Genomic DNA, 22212 nt, shown 5'->3' on the forward strand with positions numbered 1-22212 from the left:
GGGTGATATTACTGCTTTACTTTAAAATTTTATTTCTAAAGATAATTAAATTCAAAAGGAGATAATTAATTAATACAGTATTAATATACAATTTCATCTTGAATTTTTTTTATAGTAACAATTTCTTAAAGAGCATACCCGTGCAATTTGCACGGGTTTAAGACTAGTACTATTAAAGCAAAAGCCACTCCAACAAAAAAAAGCTGATGTGTCATGATGTGATTAATTCACGGTATATTTATACGTACAAGTACTCAATATGAAAACATTAAGATACGGATATATGGTAGTTCGTTTAGTGAATAAACTGCCAACTACGACACGATCTCATTCTCCTTGACTGCCTATCATCATCAGTTATCACTCTTTTCTTTGATCACAAATAAAAAATAAGAATATCAACTATGCGACCTCCAATTTAGGATACACAAATTCTTGTTTCTGACGGCACATATCCGTCATTCTTGAGTGACGGATACCATTTTACCTCACAAAGTACCCACTTTTTCTCTCTCTGCAACACTATTCATGTGGTCCCCTTTCTCCACTAACCCATTTTGTTACCATTTTAACTCACAAAATATCCGCCACAAATGGTAACCCGTCACAAGGGAGACCAATTGCAGGGAAAATGTGTACAATCCGACCCCTGAATTCCACCGAGAACGGAGCCTCTTGGGTAATGCTACACGGGAGGTCGGAGGGTATAAATTGAAGGAAATGCATATCCCTCTCAAACTCTCCTCGTTTCTGATGCTAATATTGATCAAGTACGATATTATGAAGCTTCATATTACGCCAGTAAATTTTAATCGAAGTTGCTTCCCACGAAAAAATTAAAGTCTCATGAATCAAGATTAAAAAGAATCTCATTATTCATAAAACAACAATTGCCGCAAAATAATGTTGTCATGCCCAAGATGGCACAACTCCATGAACAAACACCGTTCATACTTCATAGATAAAGTCCGATATTTTGAAGCTCCATATTAAGCCAGTAAATTTTTAACAAAGTTGCTTCCCACAGAAACAATTGAAGTTTCATGAATCAGGATTCAAGAACCTCATTTTAATAAAACAATCATCGCCGGAAAACAATGATGTCATCCCAAGATGGCATGAACAAACACCGTTCATAGATAGCCAAACACCTAGACAAGCCCATATCAAGTATTCCTCCGGAACTTAAATAATCAACTTCCTAGCTAGACTTCAAAGAAATTACTAACACCAACTCTTCTACCTACTTCCGGAGAACATACTCAGCCAAAGTTTGTCGAAAATGCAGAAAAGAACCCGCCTACTTCCTACTAAAACTCTCTTTACTTGGGGAAAAACCCACTTCTACATGGGGCCTCCCCCTTGACGACCCCCTCTACCACCACGTTCTGGTGAAGATATCCATTGCCATTACCTCTTCCATGGGGTGGACCTTCTATACTGCGCTTCCCATAATCGTTTCTTGCATAGCCACGGCCATTGGAATAGTTGCCCCGTCGGTAACCATTATTGCGATAGCCACCACGTCCCGCGGTATAATCATCAACTGAATTCATTTACAGATAAGAAATTGAGGGAAATACATAAATGTGCTAAATTTCAGTGACACTACCATTTAGAACGAAGTAGGACAATTTTCAGACAACGGATGAATAAAGGTGTAGTATAAGAGTACTTGCCTCGAGCATCTGTTTTTTTCTCCTCAATCTGAAACTCTCTATCACCAATTTGGATTGTCCCCATCTGAACAATAGGAACAAGGATGCTAAAGAACCGTTGTGTATAGATTGACAGATCACTAAATTGTTATATATATAAGATATGATAAACCCAGTAGAAATAAGCTCAAATATACTCTATATAACTTGTGTTTTTTAATTTTATTATGATAACCTGATATTTTATGAAGTAAAGAGGATCCATGTATAAAAAGGACCTGTCTACAGAAGAGTTGCCAGTCACACACACAAGCACAAGACAACATTCTTCCTATCTAGGCTGCAACACCTATAAGGTATGGAAGTTTACTGCGACCATATACTATGCTGATATTGGCCTAATATATAGCGAAATCACCAAGATCATTCACATCAAGTCTCAAACTGAGATCATCTTTTAGAATATAGACTAAGATCAGGCTGCATTTCTAGCGAAACAACCGAGATCAGGAGGTGACAGCCGATTCCAAGTCAAACATGAAGATGTGTTATGTTACCTCATAATCAGCTTCGTAGACCAAGGCCTAGCGACACCGACTAAAGTAAATTTTTTTATAGAGTATCAATCAAGAGTGAGTTATAATGAAGATGTGCACAAATTCAAGGTCATGGCTGCAAATAACTCAGCGCAGCTAGCCATCAATGCAATGGATGTTTAAAAGAAACTAGTGACAGTAATATAGACTCCAGGGAACATTTTTGATTAAAAGGTTAAGTTGCCAGTAACAGGTTTTTGTACGCGAAATGTAAAAAAAGAGTAAATTGAAATTCATACTTTAAGACTTTAAGTGCATTCTCTCGAGCGCTAGCATCCTCGTACTCAACAAAACCAAAAACATAACCCTGACATCAATGAAAGGTAACAGAGTTCTAAATCGGGTATAATGAAAGGTAAAAGAGCTATTAGAATTAAAATTAGATACAGATATTTTTTAGTGTAGCGTGTACCTTATTCGATCGCACTTGAATGCCATTCTTCTTTATGCACCCAAACTTTTTGAATTCTTGTTCAACAAGTTTGGGTGTGGCATCGTAAGGCAAGTGTCCGATGTATATGGAATAGCCCTTACCTACGAAATGTCCAAAAAAATTGACATATATATAAGTGAAACAAATAACATTATTATAGGCACAAAATTTATTATGAGATAGTCTTACACATGAGATAACCCACTAGCTATAGATTTAAATGAGAAAATCACAATTATTTAGGCTGGATCTCACGTGACGCCATTTCATATGACACTAAAGGGGCGTTTGGCTCAAATTCAATAAGTCGGAATGGATTGGAATAGAATGAGATACCATGGGGGAATGGATTTAGAACCCCATACATATTAATTCTTGTTTGGTCACTCAATTTTTATGGAGGGGGGAATGGAGTTTGAAACTTGACAGGGGAGGTGGGTATGAGATTCCAAGGGGTTGGGGTGGAATTAGAATCCATTAGGTTTCTAACTCCATTCCAAAATGCCCCAATCAAATACCGCCTAATTGTAACATTGGATATCTTCTTGGCAACTTCCCATGTAAAGTTTGAATTATACACACAATATAAAATGAAAATGAAAGTATGATTGGAGTACCTGCCACATAGCCATTACTACTTGCATGACCATTGCCACTGGCATTGCTATTGTTGCCATTGGCGGCAGAAAATTCAGTGGCAGCAGTAGAAGTAGCTACTGTAGCCAGAGTTGCTGCCTGAATCTGTTGTTCGACAGGACGCACAGATTTGGAGGCTATGTTTCGTTTAACAGGTTTCGCAAGTGCGCGGTCCGGTAATACACTGGTACCTTCTTTACCATTCATAAGCTGGAGAGAAGAGCCATGAAAACAATAAATTCACTAATGATCAAGTAAAGCATCAGTCTTATAAACACTAATTTCCACAAGAAACTCTCTCATGATAAACTCAGAATGGGGCTGGCAGCATGGCACAAATTATGAGATATTTATCTGTCTATTTCAAGCTTTAGATATTTAGTGGGTATGTGGGAGAAAATTTTAGTTAGATGATTCGTACCACATAATAATAATAATATGAATTCGTCTCTCAAAAGTTTCACAGTAAGTTAAATCCCTGCACACATGAACTTACAAGTGACGCATATGACTTCTTAGGAGCATCCACATTGCCATTGGATGAAGCCTTCACATCCGGTTGAACATTGTGACTAGAATCAGTAGAGGACTGAGGAACAACCTTTCCCATAAAAGATGATTTCTGTTGATTTACAGGAACTTCAGTTGTTTCTTCTATGTCCTCCACCAAGCCAGTATGGTTTCCAAGAGAATCATCTGGGATTTCAGCCATCTCTGCAAAAAAGAACACAAAAAAGATTGTGACAAATTCACAATTAGACTAGGTAATTCAATGAAGTTCAGGAAGGCAAATGAAGCTTACCTTCAAGAAGAGCAACGGCACTCATGAGAGAGATTGGTGCTGCGGGGGCAATTTTGTTACAGTGCTCTTCCACCGAATCCTTGACAGGGATTTCGTCAACAAACCTGAAAGTATTATTTAGTACAAAGTAGCCACTGTCTTGAGGAGCTAAAAAGAATGACTCGGTGAACTTCCTTCTCACGTTGTCCTGTCCAGTTAAGCAACCGGTCACTAGGACAGTTACCCCATTCTCATAAGAAGCTTGCGTGTCTGCTGTCAGTATGTCAACATTGTAATTTGCGCAGTCTAATGAGTGTATTAGGTCCTTGATCTTCTGCATGAAGACAGATGAATTCTAGTACTCAACGAATCCACAAAAAGTAAACATGGAAACAATGTTAACACGGAAAAAAAAAATCATTCTGGCAAAGCACCTCTATATTTCTATGATAGAACATTCCAAAGACAAGCATGGATCGGACTATAGCTCATATTAAAACATGAAGACAATTGATTTGACCAGGTGCAATAGATAGTAGTAAGATGCTAATTCAAACCTAGCAATGCGATTAAATAGTGTAAGACAGCAGCCTAGGTTGTTTAAAACTACACAAGTCCCGTATGAGACAAAATATTTTTTTTATTCCTCATATGAATATGAGGTCTATAGTTTGGTCACACATGTAAGTCTGCTTCACGCAAGGTTGTGTGTTAAAACTACTGATAGTTTCATACTATGTATTTATCGTCAAGGAGAAGCCTTTACTCCATTCATGATCATACAAGTTCAGAAACAAAAAATGATGGGGCACATCACATTTGTCCAAGATGAGCCACACTACAGAGCAGGCCCTATACAGAATAAGTCCAATAGGTAATGATATCACGACAAACGGTCTACCCAGACCGTAGAGGGCGGCCTTCGACTGCCCATAGTTCAATAAGAGAAGAGCCAATGATCGGTCCCAAAAGGTAGATTCTATTCATATATTATCTACACTTTCTATCTAAAAAAAATAATCCCAAAAGGATTCTTACTATTCTCGAGCAAGCCACCTACTTTAGCGCTTCCTCGAAACACACTGTTGAGACCAAATTTGTTACGTTTATGCAGGCATAGTTGACCAATTAAAATCAATTCTAGTTGATATCCAAAATGACCGAGGAGTCAGGTGATTGTGTCATAAGTGAAAACATATTCACATTACTAATCAAATCAAATAATATCTTAAAACTGTCAAAAAAAAAGTTCAAGCATAACCTACAACATGTCGGTGATTGATCTTGACACTAAACACACATTTCAAATTTATTAAGTCATGTGAATGCAATGCTCGTAGTACAAAGCTATAAACAATCCGCAATATGTCTGTCATCAAAGACTTACATCCATGGATGTAGCAGTCACCAGTTTGCCAGTGGGACCCGGGCGGCTCATCGTGCTCTGATCATTATAAAATCAATAGACGAGCTCGAGTTAATGGTGCAATATATGGTAAAATTGAGACACAAAGGCACGTCTTATCGCTTCAGCACTGATCTCTGGAGAAGTGGCATCTGCTTGAGTTGCCATCTCTGACACAATTGAATGTAAGAGTCTTGAATTAATATGCTTGTGTAAAACCGCCTTACACAAGTATTACTGAATTAACATGGGAAAAGCGAAAAACTCCAGATTCAAACCCTTAAAACACAATATTTTAACAAGCAAAAGCGAGAAATAGATCAAAATTTAAACATTAAATTGACGGATACATAAAAATAAACCCATTAATCAACAAATCAGGGCTTTTATAATAGAGAGTAATAGAGACCATTTGAAAACCCCCCAAATAATCCCACCGCTTAAAAGAAAACCCCCAAAAAATCCCACATCTTCCCAGGGCCTCCTACCGCCTACCGCCTCTCTCGCCGGTGTCCTCTCCGCTCCCCATCAGGTCGCCGGCGAGCGCGATTCCACCTTCTCCATCATCCTCCTTGATCGGATTCTATTCTCGTTAGTCTCCTCCTCAGTGCTCGGAGTATAAATCCTATCATTCACTATAAATTCCTGAGCCCAGTGGCCATTTCAGTTGCAAGAAGGCGTTTCTTTTACGGTAGGACCGTTTTTGAAAAAGTTGCGGTTGTTTGGCCTAACTTTTACTTTCTAGAATGAGTTTTTTCATAAACTACTTTTTGAAAAAGTTGCGGTTGTTTGGCCTAACTTTTGTAAAAGTAGTTTCTTAACAAATTGATATATTTGGCCTACTACTGCTTTTTTGTTTTTTTTTTTTGTTTCCATAATCCTAAGAGTTTTTGGGAGAAGTAGAATGCGAAGATCAATTTCTTTGCTTCGTTTCTAGTAGCTTTTTATTAACTTCTGACTTTTCAAAAGTAGTTTTTTATCTCCTTAAATTATAGTGTTTGGCCCAACTTCTACTTTTACAATTAGAAAGTTTGGCCAAACACCCCCAGTTTTGTTGTTTCTGATGTTTTATGGTTTCAAACCAGAGTTGTGTTCTTCTTGCTTTAGAATCCGTCTCAGTTTCATTAAAGCTCTTTTTCAATGGATTATATGTCGCTTCTCGTTAATCTTGGTGAATTTTTTTTTTTTTTTTTTTTTTTTTGAAAAAAACACCCCAAAAGGTATTAATTCATTAACGATAAATCATAATCCGCTGCCGAGTTTGCACACGGAGGTAACATAGTTGACCACATCGTTTTACCGACTGTTCTAGGAACGATATGAGCTAATGCATGAGCTACAGAGTTATTAATACGACTAGTATGAGACCAAACTACCGACTGAAAACTATTACAAAGCAATAAAATATCATCAACTAAAAGCGAAAAGGAGCTTCCCCCGCTGCGTTTGTCCTTGAGTGCATCTATGACTTGAAGACAATCGCTCTCCACCACCACTTGTCGGATGCCCCTCGTCTTAGCCTCCTCCAATCCATCGTGAACCGTCATCGCTTCTGCAAACTTGGGGTCCCATTCCTCATCTCGAACCACCGTTAAATCCCACATCACTACCCCTCGATCATGTCGACATACCACCCCCGAACTCACCCCTTCTCCTTCCTTGACCCCCGCATCCACATTGATTTTGACGTAACCACCCATAGCCGGCCTCCAACCCTCGTTCTTTTGCTCCCTTCTATCCACCCCCTGCCTGCCCACCCTACCTTGCCCCTCAATTTCACCGGAAGCAATCTCAGCTAGAATATCTCGCGTGCGTTGAACAATATGTGCCGGGTCCAACACTTCCTTGTCAAAAATCATTTTGTTTCTGTGCTCCCAAATAGCCCAGCACCCAACCATGCACTTCCCATACTCCCCTACCTCCAAACCCCTCCATAAACACTCCACCCATTCACGCACTCCCCCCGCACACTCCGCTCCATCCTCACCATCATTCCAGTCCACCCCCAACGCATCCCACACCCATTTAGCCACACCGCAATCTCGAAAAAGATGTAAACAAGACTCGGGATTAGACGAACAAAAATAACAAGGGGTAAGAGACTCACCTCGCACTCGAGTTACGATGTTTTCCAATGTAGCCAAAGCTCCACTACACAGTTGCCAGAATAATAATTTGATGCGAGGCCAAACCCAAACTTTCCACAACCGATTCCAAAGCCACCGCTCCTTCTCCCAGTTCGACGGACCACCCGACTCATATAAGTCCCCGATAATACTCGCATAAGCCGTCTTCACCGAGTATTCCCCTTCTCTATCCAAGCACCAGTACCACGAATCCTTCGGCTCATTGGGGCTAAGGCGAATATTAAGGATCCTCTTAACTTCAAACGGGAGAAACAACTGATTTACATCGTCACATTCCACCCCCTACCATGCGGCTCAATCAGATCCGCCACCATTATCAGCTTATTACCCGGTCCACAAGGTGAAATAACCTTCCCACTATTCGATCCCACCACCCAGGCATGCCCCCACACGCTTGTATCCGTCCCGTCACCAATTCGTCTATGTAGCCCCCACTCCAAGACACTCCGGGCACCCATCACACTCCTCCATGTGTAGCTTGGCCTATACCCCATCCCCGCACTCATAAAATCTCCGGTATGATAGTAGCGAGCCTTCATGACTCGAGCCCACAAACAGCCCGGGTCCAAGATGAGCCGCCAAGCTTGCTTTCCTAGGAGTGCATCATTGAACAGCTCAAAGTCGCGGAAGCCCATCCCCCCTTCACATTTCGGCCTGCAAAGTTGCTTCCATGAGACCCACGAGATACCTCTCTTCCCTTCTCCATGCCCCCACCAAAACCGAGAGACCATTGACCGGAGCTCGTTAAAAAAATTCGCCGGGATTTTGAATACACTCATCACATAGGTAGGGAGTGAATTGGCAACAGCCTTTATAAGAACCTCCCTACCACCCCTAGACAATGTTTTCCCACGCCAACCTTGTAACCTTTTACTCAACTTTTCACGAATGATATCAGTGAGAACTTTTTTGGATCTCCCGACAATCGTAGGCAAGCCTAAATAACTCTCCTGGACCTCCACCTCGCTCACACCCAACTTACCCACAACCCCGTCTCGTCTCGCACGTGGAACCCTTCTGCTAAATGACACCGTGGTCTTATCCAAGCTGACTAGTTGCCCCGACGCAGCTTCGTATCTCCTCAAAATATTACTCACCACCTCCGCTTCATCCTCCGTTGCTTTCACAAAGAAGATGCTGTCATCCGCAAAGAATAAATGAGAGATAGTAGGAGCTGTAGCTGCTACCCGCAGCCCATGTAGAGAGCCGTGTTCAATAACCCGTCGCATAAGATTAGATAATGCCTCCGCGCACAGAATAAACAGGTATGGGGACAAGGGATCCCCTTGGCGTAAACCACGCTCAGGCCGAAACCCCTCCGTCTAAACTCCATTGATGAGAACCGAAAAAGAGACAGATGAAACACATCTCATAACCCAACTAATCCACCCGTGGTCAAAACCCATCACCTCCAGAACCCGTCTCAGAAACCGCCAGTCGACCATATCATAAGTCTTAGCCATATCAAGCTTAATCGCCATGTGCCCCTCAGCTTGTCTTGAACTCTTCATATGATGAAACATCTCAAAAGCAATGAGTACATTATCCGTGATAAGACGGCCAGGGGTAAAAGCACTTTGATTTTCGGACACAATTTCACCCAGAAAAATTTTGAGACGGTTTGCTAGAACTTTTGAGACTAGCTTGTACACCACATTACACAAACTGATAGGTCGAAAATCTCGAATTTTATCCGGCGCTTTCTTTTTAGGGATTAGAACGATATTAGTCCCATTAAAATCGCCTGGATCCAATTCTCCTCTTAAAATTCCCAAAACCGTGGCAATCACATCCGGCCCAATAATATGCCAAAAAGATTGGAAAAATAAAGCATTCATACCATCCGGTCCCGACGCTTTTAAAGGATGCAATTGATTCAAAGCTTCGACCACTTTTTCTTCGAGGTATTCTTGTCTCAAAATCAGGTTCATACGCTCCAAAACCCGTCCCTCCAGCCCTACTAACACATCATCAAATTCACAACATCAAGTATGAAAAAAAACCCCAGTTTTCCAATTGAAATTATGCAACTAACACACAAAAACCCTCAAATTTTACAAATAAGCATACTCACTATGAAATTATGGTATCAAATTAAGAAATACAAAAACTAAAAAGCTTAAAAAATAAAGAAATGGAAGATGAGTTAAAGACGAAAGATGGGTCAGCAATGGTGCAAGCTAGAGGAATTTGATGGAGAAGGTAAAAAGATAGTAAATGTGGGTAATTTAGGTTAAAATGATGAGAGTGAGAGTTAGAATGAGTTAATGTCAGGGTAGTATTAAGTAAGGGCATAATAGTCATTAGACATTAAGAGTAGTATGCTCAGGTGACTAAAATGTTATTTAGTCCCATTTTCCGTCAATTTAATAGTAGGATGAAGTTAGTTGTAGGGTTGTAGGCAGTAAGTTGCATAATTAGTTATATTAGGTAGTAATTTAAAAAAAATTTGACTTTAATAGGTAGTAATATGCAAATCAGCCTAAAATTAATGATAATAGTGAATTTAACTATAAAAATAGCGGGAATAGTCAAAGATACAACAGTAAGCGAAGTAGTAGTGAACGTAATAGTATTAACAAGGGAGATGTCGTGGAAGTAATAATATCAACAACGGGAGAATAAGTGAATGTGTCATAATTTGTTGATAAATTTGGCATCTCATCGTAATTTCAAGATATAGCATAGAACAATATATTATAATCATAAATGTATGTTTTTTAAAAATCTAACGCAATTATATTTTATACAAAATAAAATTTAAATAGTAAATAGAGGTAGCCCGGGCAGCAAACCTAGTTAAATGTAAACTACATGTACAGATAATAATTACTATAAGTAAATATAATATTTTCTTCAATTTTTTTGTAGTACATTTAACTAACTAAGCAAATACATTACATTGAATTTAAACTAAAAGTATATATTTAATAGTTATTATAGGTAAATATTATTTTAACTCGGATTTTACATATACATATAACAAAAGATTTACAAATTTAACAAAGAGATGAATGCGTCACAATGGTAATAGCAAGTGGACCTAGATAAGGAGGTCATGGGTTCGAGTCTCTTTAATAACATTTCAAGTTTTGACCTAATGATTTAATTAGAGTAACTTAACAAGTTAACCATGTAACACCCCCATACTCCAAGTGCCTTACCAGGACCACTCAGGTATAAGGATGCCACCATCTCGGTTACCCGAGGCATGATATTCATAAGACAATAACGAAACAACTTTAAATGATATAACTTTAGTGAAAAGTACAACTGAAGCCAAATCCCAAAATACGGGTACAAGTCCTCAAACCAACTGTATAATCAATTAAAAGTAAAGTTTATAAAACTACGAAGCTACATCGGAAGACTTCTATCGTCAGACGGTGGCACATCCCAGCTATCCCAGTACTCAACTCAAACCTGCTCAATTACTGCTCACCATCCCCGAATGGATCACCGCAGGTTTTACAAAACAACAACCGGGGTCAGTACTAATCACACAACTTATATATATATATATCAACAATAAGACAAACATGTAGCTTACACCGTCACACACACACAATCACACCAGTCCCATCAATCTCAATCACCGACTGTCCACTGGACCAGCCCTGCCAGTGGGGGACCGCAGCCGTACCCACCTAATCCCCGCTCCTCATATTGAGCGATAACCCTGTCCATTAATGTGCACATCCCCTTCCGTGGCGGGTTCCACGAAGGGCGAAACTAGGGCGTGAAGCCACTCCCGCAAGTGACTCCACTCAGCCGAGAACGCATCTCGAGAACCATAGACAAACAATCACAATCACAACCGTCACAATACAATTACGATATTAATCAAACAATAAATCTCAACACATCAACAATCATCTCATTATGGGACTAATACGAGTAGGAAATCCTACCCGGAAAGCACAACAATCGACGGTCTCTACAAATTTGTATCAAAAAGCCTCTTCTACAAAACCTGCTCCTATCATACAAACATATAACACTACCAAATCATAATCTACACAAAACCCCCAAATCCCCATATTAGGGTTTAAACAACTTAAAGGAAATACTATACAAATGGTACATAGGTCTTACCCTCGACGCAAGGATCTCAACGGTATAACGAACGGTGAAATCCGACCTTCCAAACTCCGGGATTTGCTAGCAATGCGATTAAAGTGAAGAACGTAATTTGCTTTCTCTCTTGACAGTAATTTAAGTTTTGAAAAGTGTTTAAGAACAATGACGGAAAAGCTTAAATACTTTAATCGCATAATTAACAAAACCCGAGAAATAACTCCCCGTAAACCGGCTACTCGATCGAGTAGCTAAGGTACTCGATCGAGTGCCCCCTTACTCGATCGAGTATCCTAGTTACTCGATCGAGTACCCAACAGGTCAGAAACTATTTTAAAACGCAACTCACCCTTACTCGACAGAGTAAGGCCTACTCGATAGAGTACCCAGAGACTCATAAATACGGAGTATTACAGTCTTCCCTCCTTAAAAAGAACTTCGTCCCCGAAGTTCAACCCATACTCAAAAACAAACATACTAACTCGATCAAGACACAACAACGTGACTAAGAACTCTAAACAAAACTCCAACCCAAACATGAACTCGTAACACCAACTCCGCTAACTATTCCTACCTCCGCAACATGGCTCACGATATCGTATCAACTCCATTATATCTCTCTCAACACTAACTCCATACACTACCAACTAGCTCTGTAATATATCATCCAGAGCCAATCCAATATCAAAATACCCATAACATCAAACGGAATGTTACATTCTACCACCCTTAAAAGGAACTTCGTCCTCGAAGTTTACTCAGACTCATAACATATCCTCCAACTGTCAACACTATATAAAATATTCTCACACTCGGAAGCATCACACTACTACAAGCACGGCCATGGCCTTTTATAAGTATCATCCACAAAACAAATCCCTCCTTTTCGCTACGCTAACACTCTACTTCCAATTATATTACAACATAGACCACCATGAAACTCTCTTTTATCGCATCCTACTCCTCTTAAGACAAATGTTATGTTCTCGTAACTCACTAATACTAAATCCTTAGCTATATCATCTCATTATCCTCATCACCACCGCATGTCAAAGATAACCACCTATAATCTAAACACTCGTCATGCATATATCCAAGGCTCTCTTACTTAAACATTTCTCATACCTCAACTCATTCGGCACACCACCTAACCTATACCATAAAACTCGTAGCAAAAACACCATACTAATTCCCCATTATTACTGCAAAACAACATACCTCTCTATGTAAAGCACCTATCTCCCAAAAGCATAACTCACGATCGACACTCGTTACGTACACTCACACTAGATCCTCAAGTTCTTTCCTTCATTACCGCAAAACTCATACACAACTTAACATGACACTAATACCCAACACTCTACACTCACTGTCCCAAAAACTGATTATGAACCACGTGCAGCTTCTAGATCAGTATAACACATGTTCCACTTGTCACTTACCATGACTATGTCTAACGCCTCATCTTAAAAACAAGGTCAAAAGTACCGTAACAACTTATGACAACTGTGTCCCATCAACAGAATGTCACTATAACATGCCAACAACGAAAACATATACAACTCTCTTTCATATCATACTCGCCCTCATTCCAAAACTTAATCGGTAAGAAACATCGATAACAAAACAACTGTCTATCTGTACAAACTGAAACTCACAGGAAGCAACATCAAACAAAACAACAATCTATGTATGACTGGTATGTACTTTCGAAACTCGAATCACAATCATCCCGCGTACTCCACCACAACCGGTGACGGCATCACAACACCGCCACCAACAGCCACACCGCAGTGCGAAAATACCCGCATCACAACACTAAATATCGTGCCCGGATCACCACCCGAGGCACCACAACCACATCGATAGTCATCACAACTGCATACAACTCCCATAAATACTGACTCGGAATAACTTCTCAGACAAGAAAAACTTACTCAAATCCACTTTACTAAATCATAACACAACATATTTTATGAATTAAACAGATAATAACCTCGTGAATATCAACCCCTTACCATATCACAGATTGACATGTATCATGAATACATACAAGTATAGCCAGTCATGCCATATCACTCAAATTATTACCTTTTTGAATATCATTCAATTAGATCAGCGTACTCAACATGCATTACAGAACATTCAAATAACAACTTTATGATAATCACACCATACCACGTCTTGTGAGGTCAAAACCTCACACAAACATTTATATATCACAGACCCGTAATCACATCCAACCAGTCAATTCTGATCACGTAAGTTACCACTCAACAAAGCTTACCTGTCGCCCGAGCTTAACTCATATGCCCCTCATCACATTCTTCCATTCGCATAACCAGCACCTTCTGCCACACATAACTATACAGCTAACACTCACTATGAGAAACCGCCTCCTAAGACTATGTCTTATACTTCCTCACAACCATACCTATCAATTCAATCTCTACAAAATCAGCCTCTGTAGAATTGCCATCTTTCCTATTTATCATTAACCTTAACCACTAGCGACAACACCTCCACACAACTACCGTTCGTACATCAAACTTCTTACACTCATCTCTAAACATCACCGTTTCTTCCCTATCTTTGGTTATCATCCCCAATAACGAGCATCAAATCCATCAACAAAATTACCTCAACATTATTTCCAATACTATCCTTAATTGTATCATCATCTAACTCTCCACCAAAATCTCATATCCTGCAGATATTCTACCAACTTCTTACTTTCCTTAATTCCTCAAAACTCAAGACTAATCTTGTTGTTCCGAAGCTTCTGTATAATCATTAATTCAATTCCTCATGATATTATCATGCATCTTGACGATTCCTTACTTTTATATCACATAACTCCGGTGAACATTTTCTTAGTTTTACTCCCCTCATGCTTTTCTTTTTACACTCGACTAAAGCAATTGACCATTCAACTCTTTATTACTTCTTCCTAACTTTTTAGTGCTCCGATCACCTTCTCATTGCTCCAAAATTCCAATCCCATTATTTCTTATCGATATTATCTCACTCTTCCTTACCATGGGTCCCCTCTCATCACTCCACTCACTTACACTTGTCGTTAGTTTGTCCATAAAAATCAACATTTAAAGTTCAAACAATTACATCTCTAGAAATCAATTTTTTTTTTACCGTTAATTGCCCAAGGAAATCACACATTAGTTTCGTCTCTCGATAACACAAATTTCGAAACTCAGTCACTATCTGCAAATCCACGTCGCGACATGTCTCCATTAAGTTCACTATATACCACTCTTCTCAATTCCTCTAAAACGACCTTTCATTACATATATTCTTACTCAACACTATTTCTAACCATCTCCTTCCATAATTCGTTATACATCTCAGGTTGTTACTATCCATATCCTTTCTTTCAATCTTTTCATTCTCAGGTTCCTTAAACTTACATCACTCTTTGCCCACATTCACTTACTCTTACATTACTCAACACACAATCATATCACTCATCCCGTCTCACAAAACATGCTCTATGCCTCAATTAAGCCATACCAATCTCCCTTTTCTTTTTCCACTATCTATCACAACACATAGAACTCATGTCCTTCCACCGAACTCCTACTCACCACAGGTGCCACTCACTACACCATAAGATTGGGTAACTTACGCATCAGGATCAACATACATGTAAAACGGTGCATAAAGCAGCAAAATAATACCTTTGAATTAAACACAATATGCAACGAATGTCAAAATATAAGCATATGACCTAAAACAGGGGTCACTAGATCGAGTACAGGCCACTCGATCGAGTAAGTGACTTACTCGATCGAGTAGGTGAAGATCAGAAGCACGAAAAACAAATTACCAGGGCCACTCGATCGAGTAACTTACGTACTCGATCGAGTTCCCCCCTACTCGATCGAGTACCAAGGCTACTCGATCGAGTACATACGCATTTCTCAGCACTGTCCAGTTTTCGTAAAACAGTCATAACTCACTCATTTCTTGGTCGTTTTGCGCGTGTGACCTATAGTTAGAATCGTAAAAAAACAAGCTATCACCTCCAATTGGAATCACATCAAAATCATTTATGTATCTAAAGTTATAACAGGTTAAAGACAACTTTGCTGTAATTAGACGACATAACTATTTGATTTTTACTTCCAAACAGCTTAAACAACAACCAAGCAAACAAAACCAGTCCAAAACTCATAAAACCAGTATTCATAATCATATGTTACTATTTTCAAAAGTCAAGCAACAACATTCATCATGCACATAGATTATTTAACTTATCAATCACGATTTACCCACATGCTTTTATATTATAACTTTACGTACACAATAACATAATATACGACATAAAATCCCCTATTCACATGTTACTAACATTGCAACATTATATAATCCATTACCCACATAAACATGCTCCACACACATGAATTTCATATTCTTATGCAATTACTTACTTAATCTCTTCCAACCAATTCATCCATTACAGCTACACACTTCTTACAACATATACACATGAACAATCGTGGACAAGTACATAAACTTATCATACAACTCTATGTAAACAAAATATACGTATACTACACAACATTCTATTCACATGTTATTATTATGTCACATTATGAATCATCCATCCCGCAACATCATTACTCATCACATATCATCACATATGAACTACTTCCTTTTTCTACCACATCATTCATCATTCTCATATACTTTTCCTACGATTCAAAACAACATTGTAAACCAACTATCATGCTTTCAATCAATAGCTTACGAAATCACATCATCACCATCTTTTCTACACATTCCCCATTCTCCACATATATACATCCACTGATTCATGCCACACATCACCATATAAGTACACAATTCACAAGATAAACACATAGCGATCCCGACTCATATCCCATGGTGACCGGTTCAAAATTGTAGGGCGAGTTCGCGACTTTAGGACGTCTCCCAAGCCTTTGCATTAGCTCCTACAACCTTTACCCCGGGTTCATTTTAATTGACTCCCTATATTCATTAAATTCATTGGTTACAGGTTTTAGGATCGTCGCTCTGATATCATTTGTAACACCCCCATACTCCAAGTGCCTTACCCGGACCACTCAGGTATAAGGATGCCACCATCTCGGTTACCCGAGGCATGATATTCATAAGACAATAACGAAACAACTTTAAATGATATAACTTTAATGAAAAGTACAACTGAAGCCAAATCCCAAAATACGGGTACAAGTCCTCAAACCAACTGTATAATCAACTAAAAGTAAAGTTTATAAAACTACGAAGCTACGGGAAGACTTCTATCGTCGAGGACGGTGGCACATCCCAGCTATCCCGATACTCAACTCAAACCTGCTCAATTACTGCTCACCATCCCCGAATGGATCACCGCAGGTTTTACAAAACAACAACCGGGGTCAGTACTAATCACACAACTTATATATATATATATATCAACAATAAGACAAACAGACAGCTTACACTGTCACACACACACACACACACACACAATCACACCAGTCCCATCAATCTCAATCACTGACTGTCCACTGGACCAGCCCTGCCAGTGGGGGACCGCAGCCGTACCCATCTAATTCCCGCTCCTCATATTGAGCGATAACCCTGTCCATTAATGTGCACATCTCCTTCCGTGGCGGGTTCCACGAAGGGCGAAACTAGGGCGTGAAGCCACTCCCGCAAGTGACTCCACTCAGCCGAGAACGCATCTCGAGAACCATAGACAAACAATCACAATCACAACCGTCACAATACAATTACGATATTAATCAAACAATAAATCTCAACACATCAACAATCATCGATTATGGGACTAATACGAGTAGGAAATCCTACCCGGAAAGCACAACAATCGGACGGTCTCTACAAAATTTGTATCAAAAAGCCTCTTCTACAAAACCTCCTCCTATCATACAAACATATAACACTACCAAATTACAATCTACACAAAACCCCCAAATCCCCATATTAGGGTTTAAACAACTTAAAGGAAATAGTATACAAATGGTACATAGGTCTTACCCTCGACGCAAGGATCTCAACGGTATAACGAACGGTGAAATCCGACCTTCCAAACTCCGGGATTTGCTAACAATGCGATTAAAGTGAAGAACGTAATTTGCTTTCTCTCTTGACAGTAATTTAGGTTTTGAAAAGTGTTTAAGAACAATGACGGAAAAGCTTAAATACTTTAATCGCATAATTAACAAAACCCGAGAAATAACTCCCCGTAAACCGGCTACTCGATCGAGTAGCTAAGGTACTCGATCGAGTGCCCCCTTACTCGATCGAGTATCCTAGTTACTCGATCGAGTACCCAACAGGTCAGAAACTATTTTAAAACGCAACTCACCCTTACTCGACAGAGTAAGGCCTACTCGATAGAGTACCCAGAGACTCATAAATACGGAGTATTACAAACCACACATCTAAAAACCTAACCCTACACTAACCAATAGATATTAACCTTAGTTTGCCATGTGTCGCGATGTCATTGGTTATGTATCAGTTTTTCATACACCTCGTGTATGTGTAGCCTTGCCTCAAAGTTGTTGAGCTCTTACACAAAATTGTTGAGCACAAGTTATTGAGCTATTTTACGAAGTTATTGAGCTTAATAATTATTTTGTTAAGCTCAATAACTTTGTATCATAGCTCGATAATTTTGTTAATAGAGCTCGATAACTTTATAACAAAGCTTAACTACATTGAGTTGTATATACAACCAGTTGAATAATACATTAACTGTTGGCAAATTGGCAGTTCGTCTTAAATTTGAAATATTTTAATTATCATGGATTGTAGACAAGTAATTTGGAACCTTTCTATTATTTTTATTCTCCGTTTTATTTTAATGGTTTAGATATTATCTTAAAACGATTTAAAGGTCACAATTTCTATCTATATTATTAAAGAAAACTTTTTTCGAGCGATTACAGGGAATCCAATTTTTACAAACCACCTAATATTAAATTATATAAACAATTAACAGATATCACCCATCTACAACAACAATATTTCACGGATTCTAATGAAACCTAAATACCTAATTATATAACAATTAGTAAAGAAAATGTGTTTAACCACACTTCAAACACCTTTGTTGTAATAATGGTGCATATAAAATACTATATATACATACATATGCATGACATTGTAGTAGAATTCAACTTTTTTTGCCCAGCTTATATATCCTATTTTCTGTTTTTTTTTGTTCTTTGGAGTCGTTTGGTTGTATATTGGAATTCGTATTGCCTAAGAAGTCATAAAACACATGATTTTAGAATTCATGTAAATTATAAAATATTGTTTGGTTGCCATGTAGGAAGTGCAATTCATGGAGGCATTCCCACTGTCACTCCCTCCATTATGGAGGAATTAGAATTCATGGGAACTCCCGATTCATGTGAATTGGAGTAACCAAACAATAGGCCAAATTTGCAATTCACATGAATTTAAATTCCTGTGTTGTTTAGTGGGTAACCAAACGACCCCTTTATTTCAAGCTTTATAATGTTTCTCTAATTTTTTTTTTCTCTTATAGACGGTTTATTATAATTTTGTGAATTAATGTAGCATGTTGCATGATAAAGTTTATATTGTCCCCGCACTTGGTGCTTCAACAAGTTATATCTTAGCCATTATATAAAATTGTCAAATATGCTAATCGAGCTTAGTTCGAAATTTTAGGTACAAATCAAAATAAGGACGTGATGTCATTGTTTATTCATGGTAGGAAAATTTTCAAAGAATTTATTCTTACAAAAACTTTAGAGAGACGGCCTCTCAATAGCACTGTCTCACATGATGAGGGGAGGGAGTTATTTAATTTCTATTTTTCATGTTATGTCTCCCACTAAATTAGTGGGAGATGGTCTCTCAAGAATATACGGCGACCATTGTATATTTGAAATTGCACGTTGGTATAGATCGACATGCTACTTCCTCCGTCCAAGTCAATAGTTTTCTATTACGAAATACTTTATTAAGGACTTGATTGATACAAATGAGACTTGATTAATTTTATCACTAAATAAAGTTAAAGGAGTTAATTATCAAATTGACGATTACGAATGCGTATGCAAGCATATATGACCTAGTTTTAGTTAGGTATGAGAATTCGCAAAAAATGTCTGGTGAATAATAGTTAGTGACACATGATAGATTTTGATACCATTGACGATCGTAATTGTACATATGATGGAGATCAGATCATTAGAGATATATGGGAGAGTCACCAACTGTTTAACTGCTAACGTAAAAATAAATAATATAAAAAATAAGATGTTATGGATTAAAAAAAGTGATAAATTAACATGTGGTGGGAGATTTCCTATATGCAAGTAATACTGTTAATATTTTTTTTTTTCCGATTAGGTAAGAAAATTAGGTTGATCTTCTAGGATAGGACCAACCTATCTCATCCTTTCGAATGAGGGAGGTAAGTTGAAGCCACCGGCTATCAAACCACCTCAAAAGAGTTGGACATGAATGTCCAATAGTAGCCATGAAGTCAGCAACTTTATTGGCTTCACGAAAGCAATGTTTAATTATCAGTTCATCGAAAAAATGAAGGTCTAATTTCACATCCTTGATAATACTAGAAATTTCCCAAGGAATTTGCTAAGTACCTCGACTTAAGTTAATAACACATAAATTATCACCCTTGTAATACCCGTCCTTTTAGGGACCCGTTGACTGACCTTAGACATCGATCTTGACCTTGGGAAACTTTACGAGTGATGACTTGTGACGTGGTGAACTTTGGTTTTGTGGTACTCGATATAGCTGAGGCTACACGATCAAGTAGCTTGGGACCTCGATCGAGTAGGGGTCACTCGATCGAGTATGTCAGTTACTCGATCGAGTAACGGGTTTGCAGCGAGGAATTATAAATTGATAATCGTGAAACCCAAAATCATTTCCGCACCTTCTTCCTAAACCTAAATGTCGTCACCTCCTTTCTCCTACACCATAATCCTTTCCTTGAGGTCCTTGAGGATGCTTAAACCATGGGGATGAGGTACTTGAGTCGGGTAGCGGTCTTGACGCCGGATTTCTATGTATAGGTATATTATTGTCATCATCATCGTCATCGTTGTTTTCAGTTAGGTTGGTAGTAATAGTGATAGATGGTTGTACTGTTGGTATAGGTGATTTTCTTGGTGGATTGGTGTCTATACATAGGTTACACGACTAGCAGATGAAGTACATTTGAGGTATCTTATTTTCACCCAGAAACCTCCGTCAACGCCAACAGCGACGCCTCTACTCCTCACTCTTCCTCTTTCTCTTCCCTGTCTTCTCTCCGGTATTGTAAAAGAACCGGCGCCTGTCGACCGAACTGACATCACCATCGCTATATCCGGTGACCACGCATCTTTCCTCCGGCCAAATATTTCTGGTGCATTTCTACTTACTAGATCTAATCGTCCCGTACTTTTTTCGCGGACATTTTGTAATACCACGGTTTTCTAAGTCTATTACTCGGCCGAAATATGGCTTACTCGGCCGAGTAAGTGTGTCGTATGTTTCTGGACAGTCCACTGCCCAGGAATACTCGGCTGATTATGGGAATACTCGACCGAGTAGAGGATACTCCGCCGAGTATACTCTATTGTCGACCGAGTATCCGGTCTGATGGATATTAATTCCGCGGTTTGATTTAGAAAGGGTTAAGAGTTATTTAAGACGCGTTTTATAGTTTCTAATCACATTTACAAGACCTAAACAATACAACGTAACTCTAATCCTCTCCAAATCTCTCTCTCACGCGCGGGTCATTCGTGAGTCTAGTGCATCTTTCGTTGCGTCGATTGTGTCGGTAAGCTTTTGATTTCATAAGTTCTATTGATTTATCTTTTAGGGTTTTGCCTAATTTGTGATTTGGGGGAAAGGGATTTTTGCATATGGTAATTGGAATTATGTGATTGTTGTTAGATGGAGAATTCGTAGAGGAGCCTTTCTAGCTTGCATGTTTGTCTCATTGCAGTTGTGCTAAGGTAGGGTTCCCTACTCGATTTACTGTTAATTGATTTAAGATTGTATTGTGATTGTTGTACGATTGATATTGTGATTATCTACTGATTGTTGAATTGGAGTTGGGTGTTGTAGTTGTGATGGTTGATGGTGATGTTCGCAAGGTTCGTCCTCAGCTGAGTAGAGTCACTTGCGGGAGTGGCTTCACGCCCTAGTTTCGCCCTCTGTGGAACCCGCCACAGGAAGGGATGTGCACATTAATGGATAGGGTTATCGCTCGGTAATGAGGGGGGGCTTAGGTGGGTACGGCTACGGTCCCCCACTGGCAGGGCTACACACTTTAGTGTGTAGTCGACTACATGTTGTGATTGGGAGTCGAAGGTGGATGATGATGAGATGTTTATCTTTTCGTACTTGTCTTATGTTGATTATACAGTAACTGACCCCGTTGTGATTTATAAAATCTGTGGTGATCCATTC

General features: G+C 39.0%; 1 protein-coding gene across 2 annotated transcripts; it reads right to left on the bottom strand.

Moving 5' to 3' along the window:
• Positions 1–901: 901 nt before the first annotated feature.
• On the bottom strand, positions 902–6260 carry LOC141634062 (nuclear transport factor 2-like). 2 transcript variants are annotated; one of them, XM_074446371.1, is made up of 9 exons: positions 5919–6260; positions 5492–5679; positions 4126–4438; positions 3820–4037; positions 3305–3533; positions 2667–2788; positions 2494–2561; positions 1680–1743; positions 902–1546 (listed from the first exon to the last, which is right to left on the bottom strand). In XM_074446371.1, exons 2-9 carry the CDS (start codon positions 5540–5542, stop codon positions 1436–1438), a joined length of 1176 nt encoding a protein of 391 aa, XP_074302472.1. In that variant the 5' UTR covers positions 5543–5679; positions 5919–6260; the 3' UTR covers positions 902–1435. The 2 variants fall into 2 exon arrangements, with proteins under 2 accessions (XP_074302472.1, XP_074302471.1); XM_074446370.1 differs by having other exon boundaries at positions 5492–6260.
• Positions 6261–22212: the final 15952 nt, after the last annotated feature.

This window comes from Silene latifolia, chromosome Y (genome assembly GCF_048544455.1).
Source record: "Silene latifolia isolate original U9 population chromosome Y, ASM4854445v1, whole genome shotgun sequence".
NCBI classification, from domain to species: Eukaryota; Viridiplantae; Streptophyta; class Magnoliopsida; order Caryophyllales; family Caryophyllaceae; genus Silene; species Silene latifolia.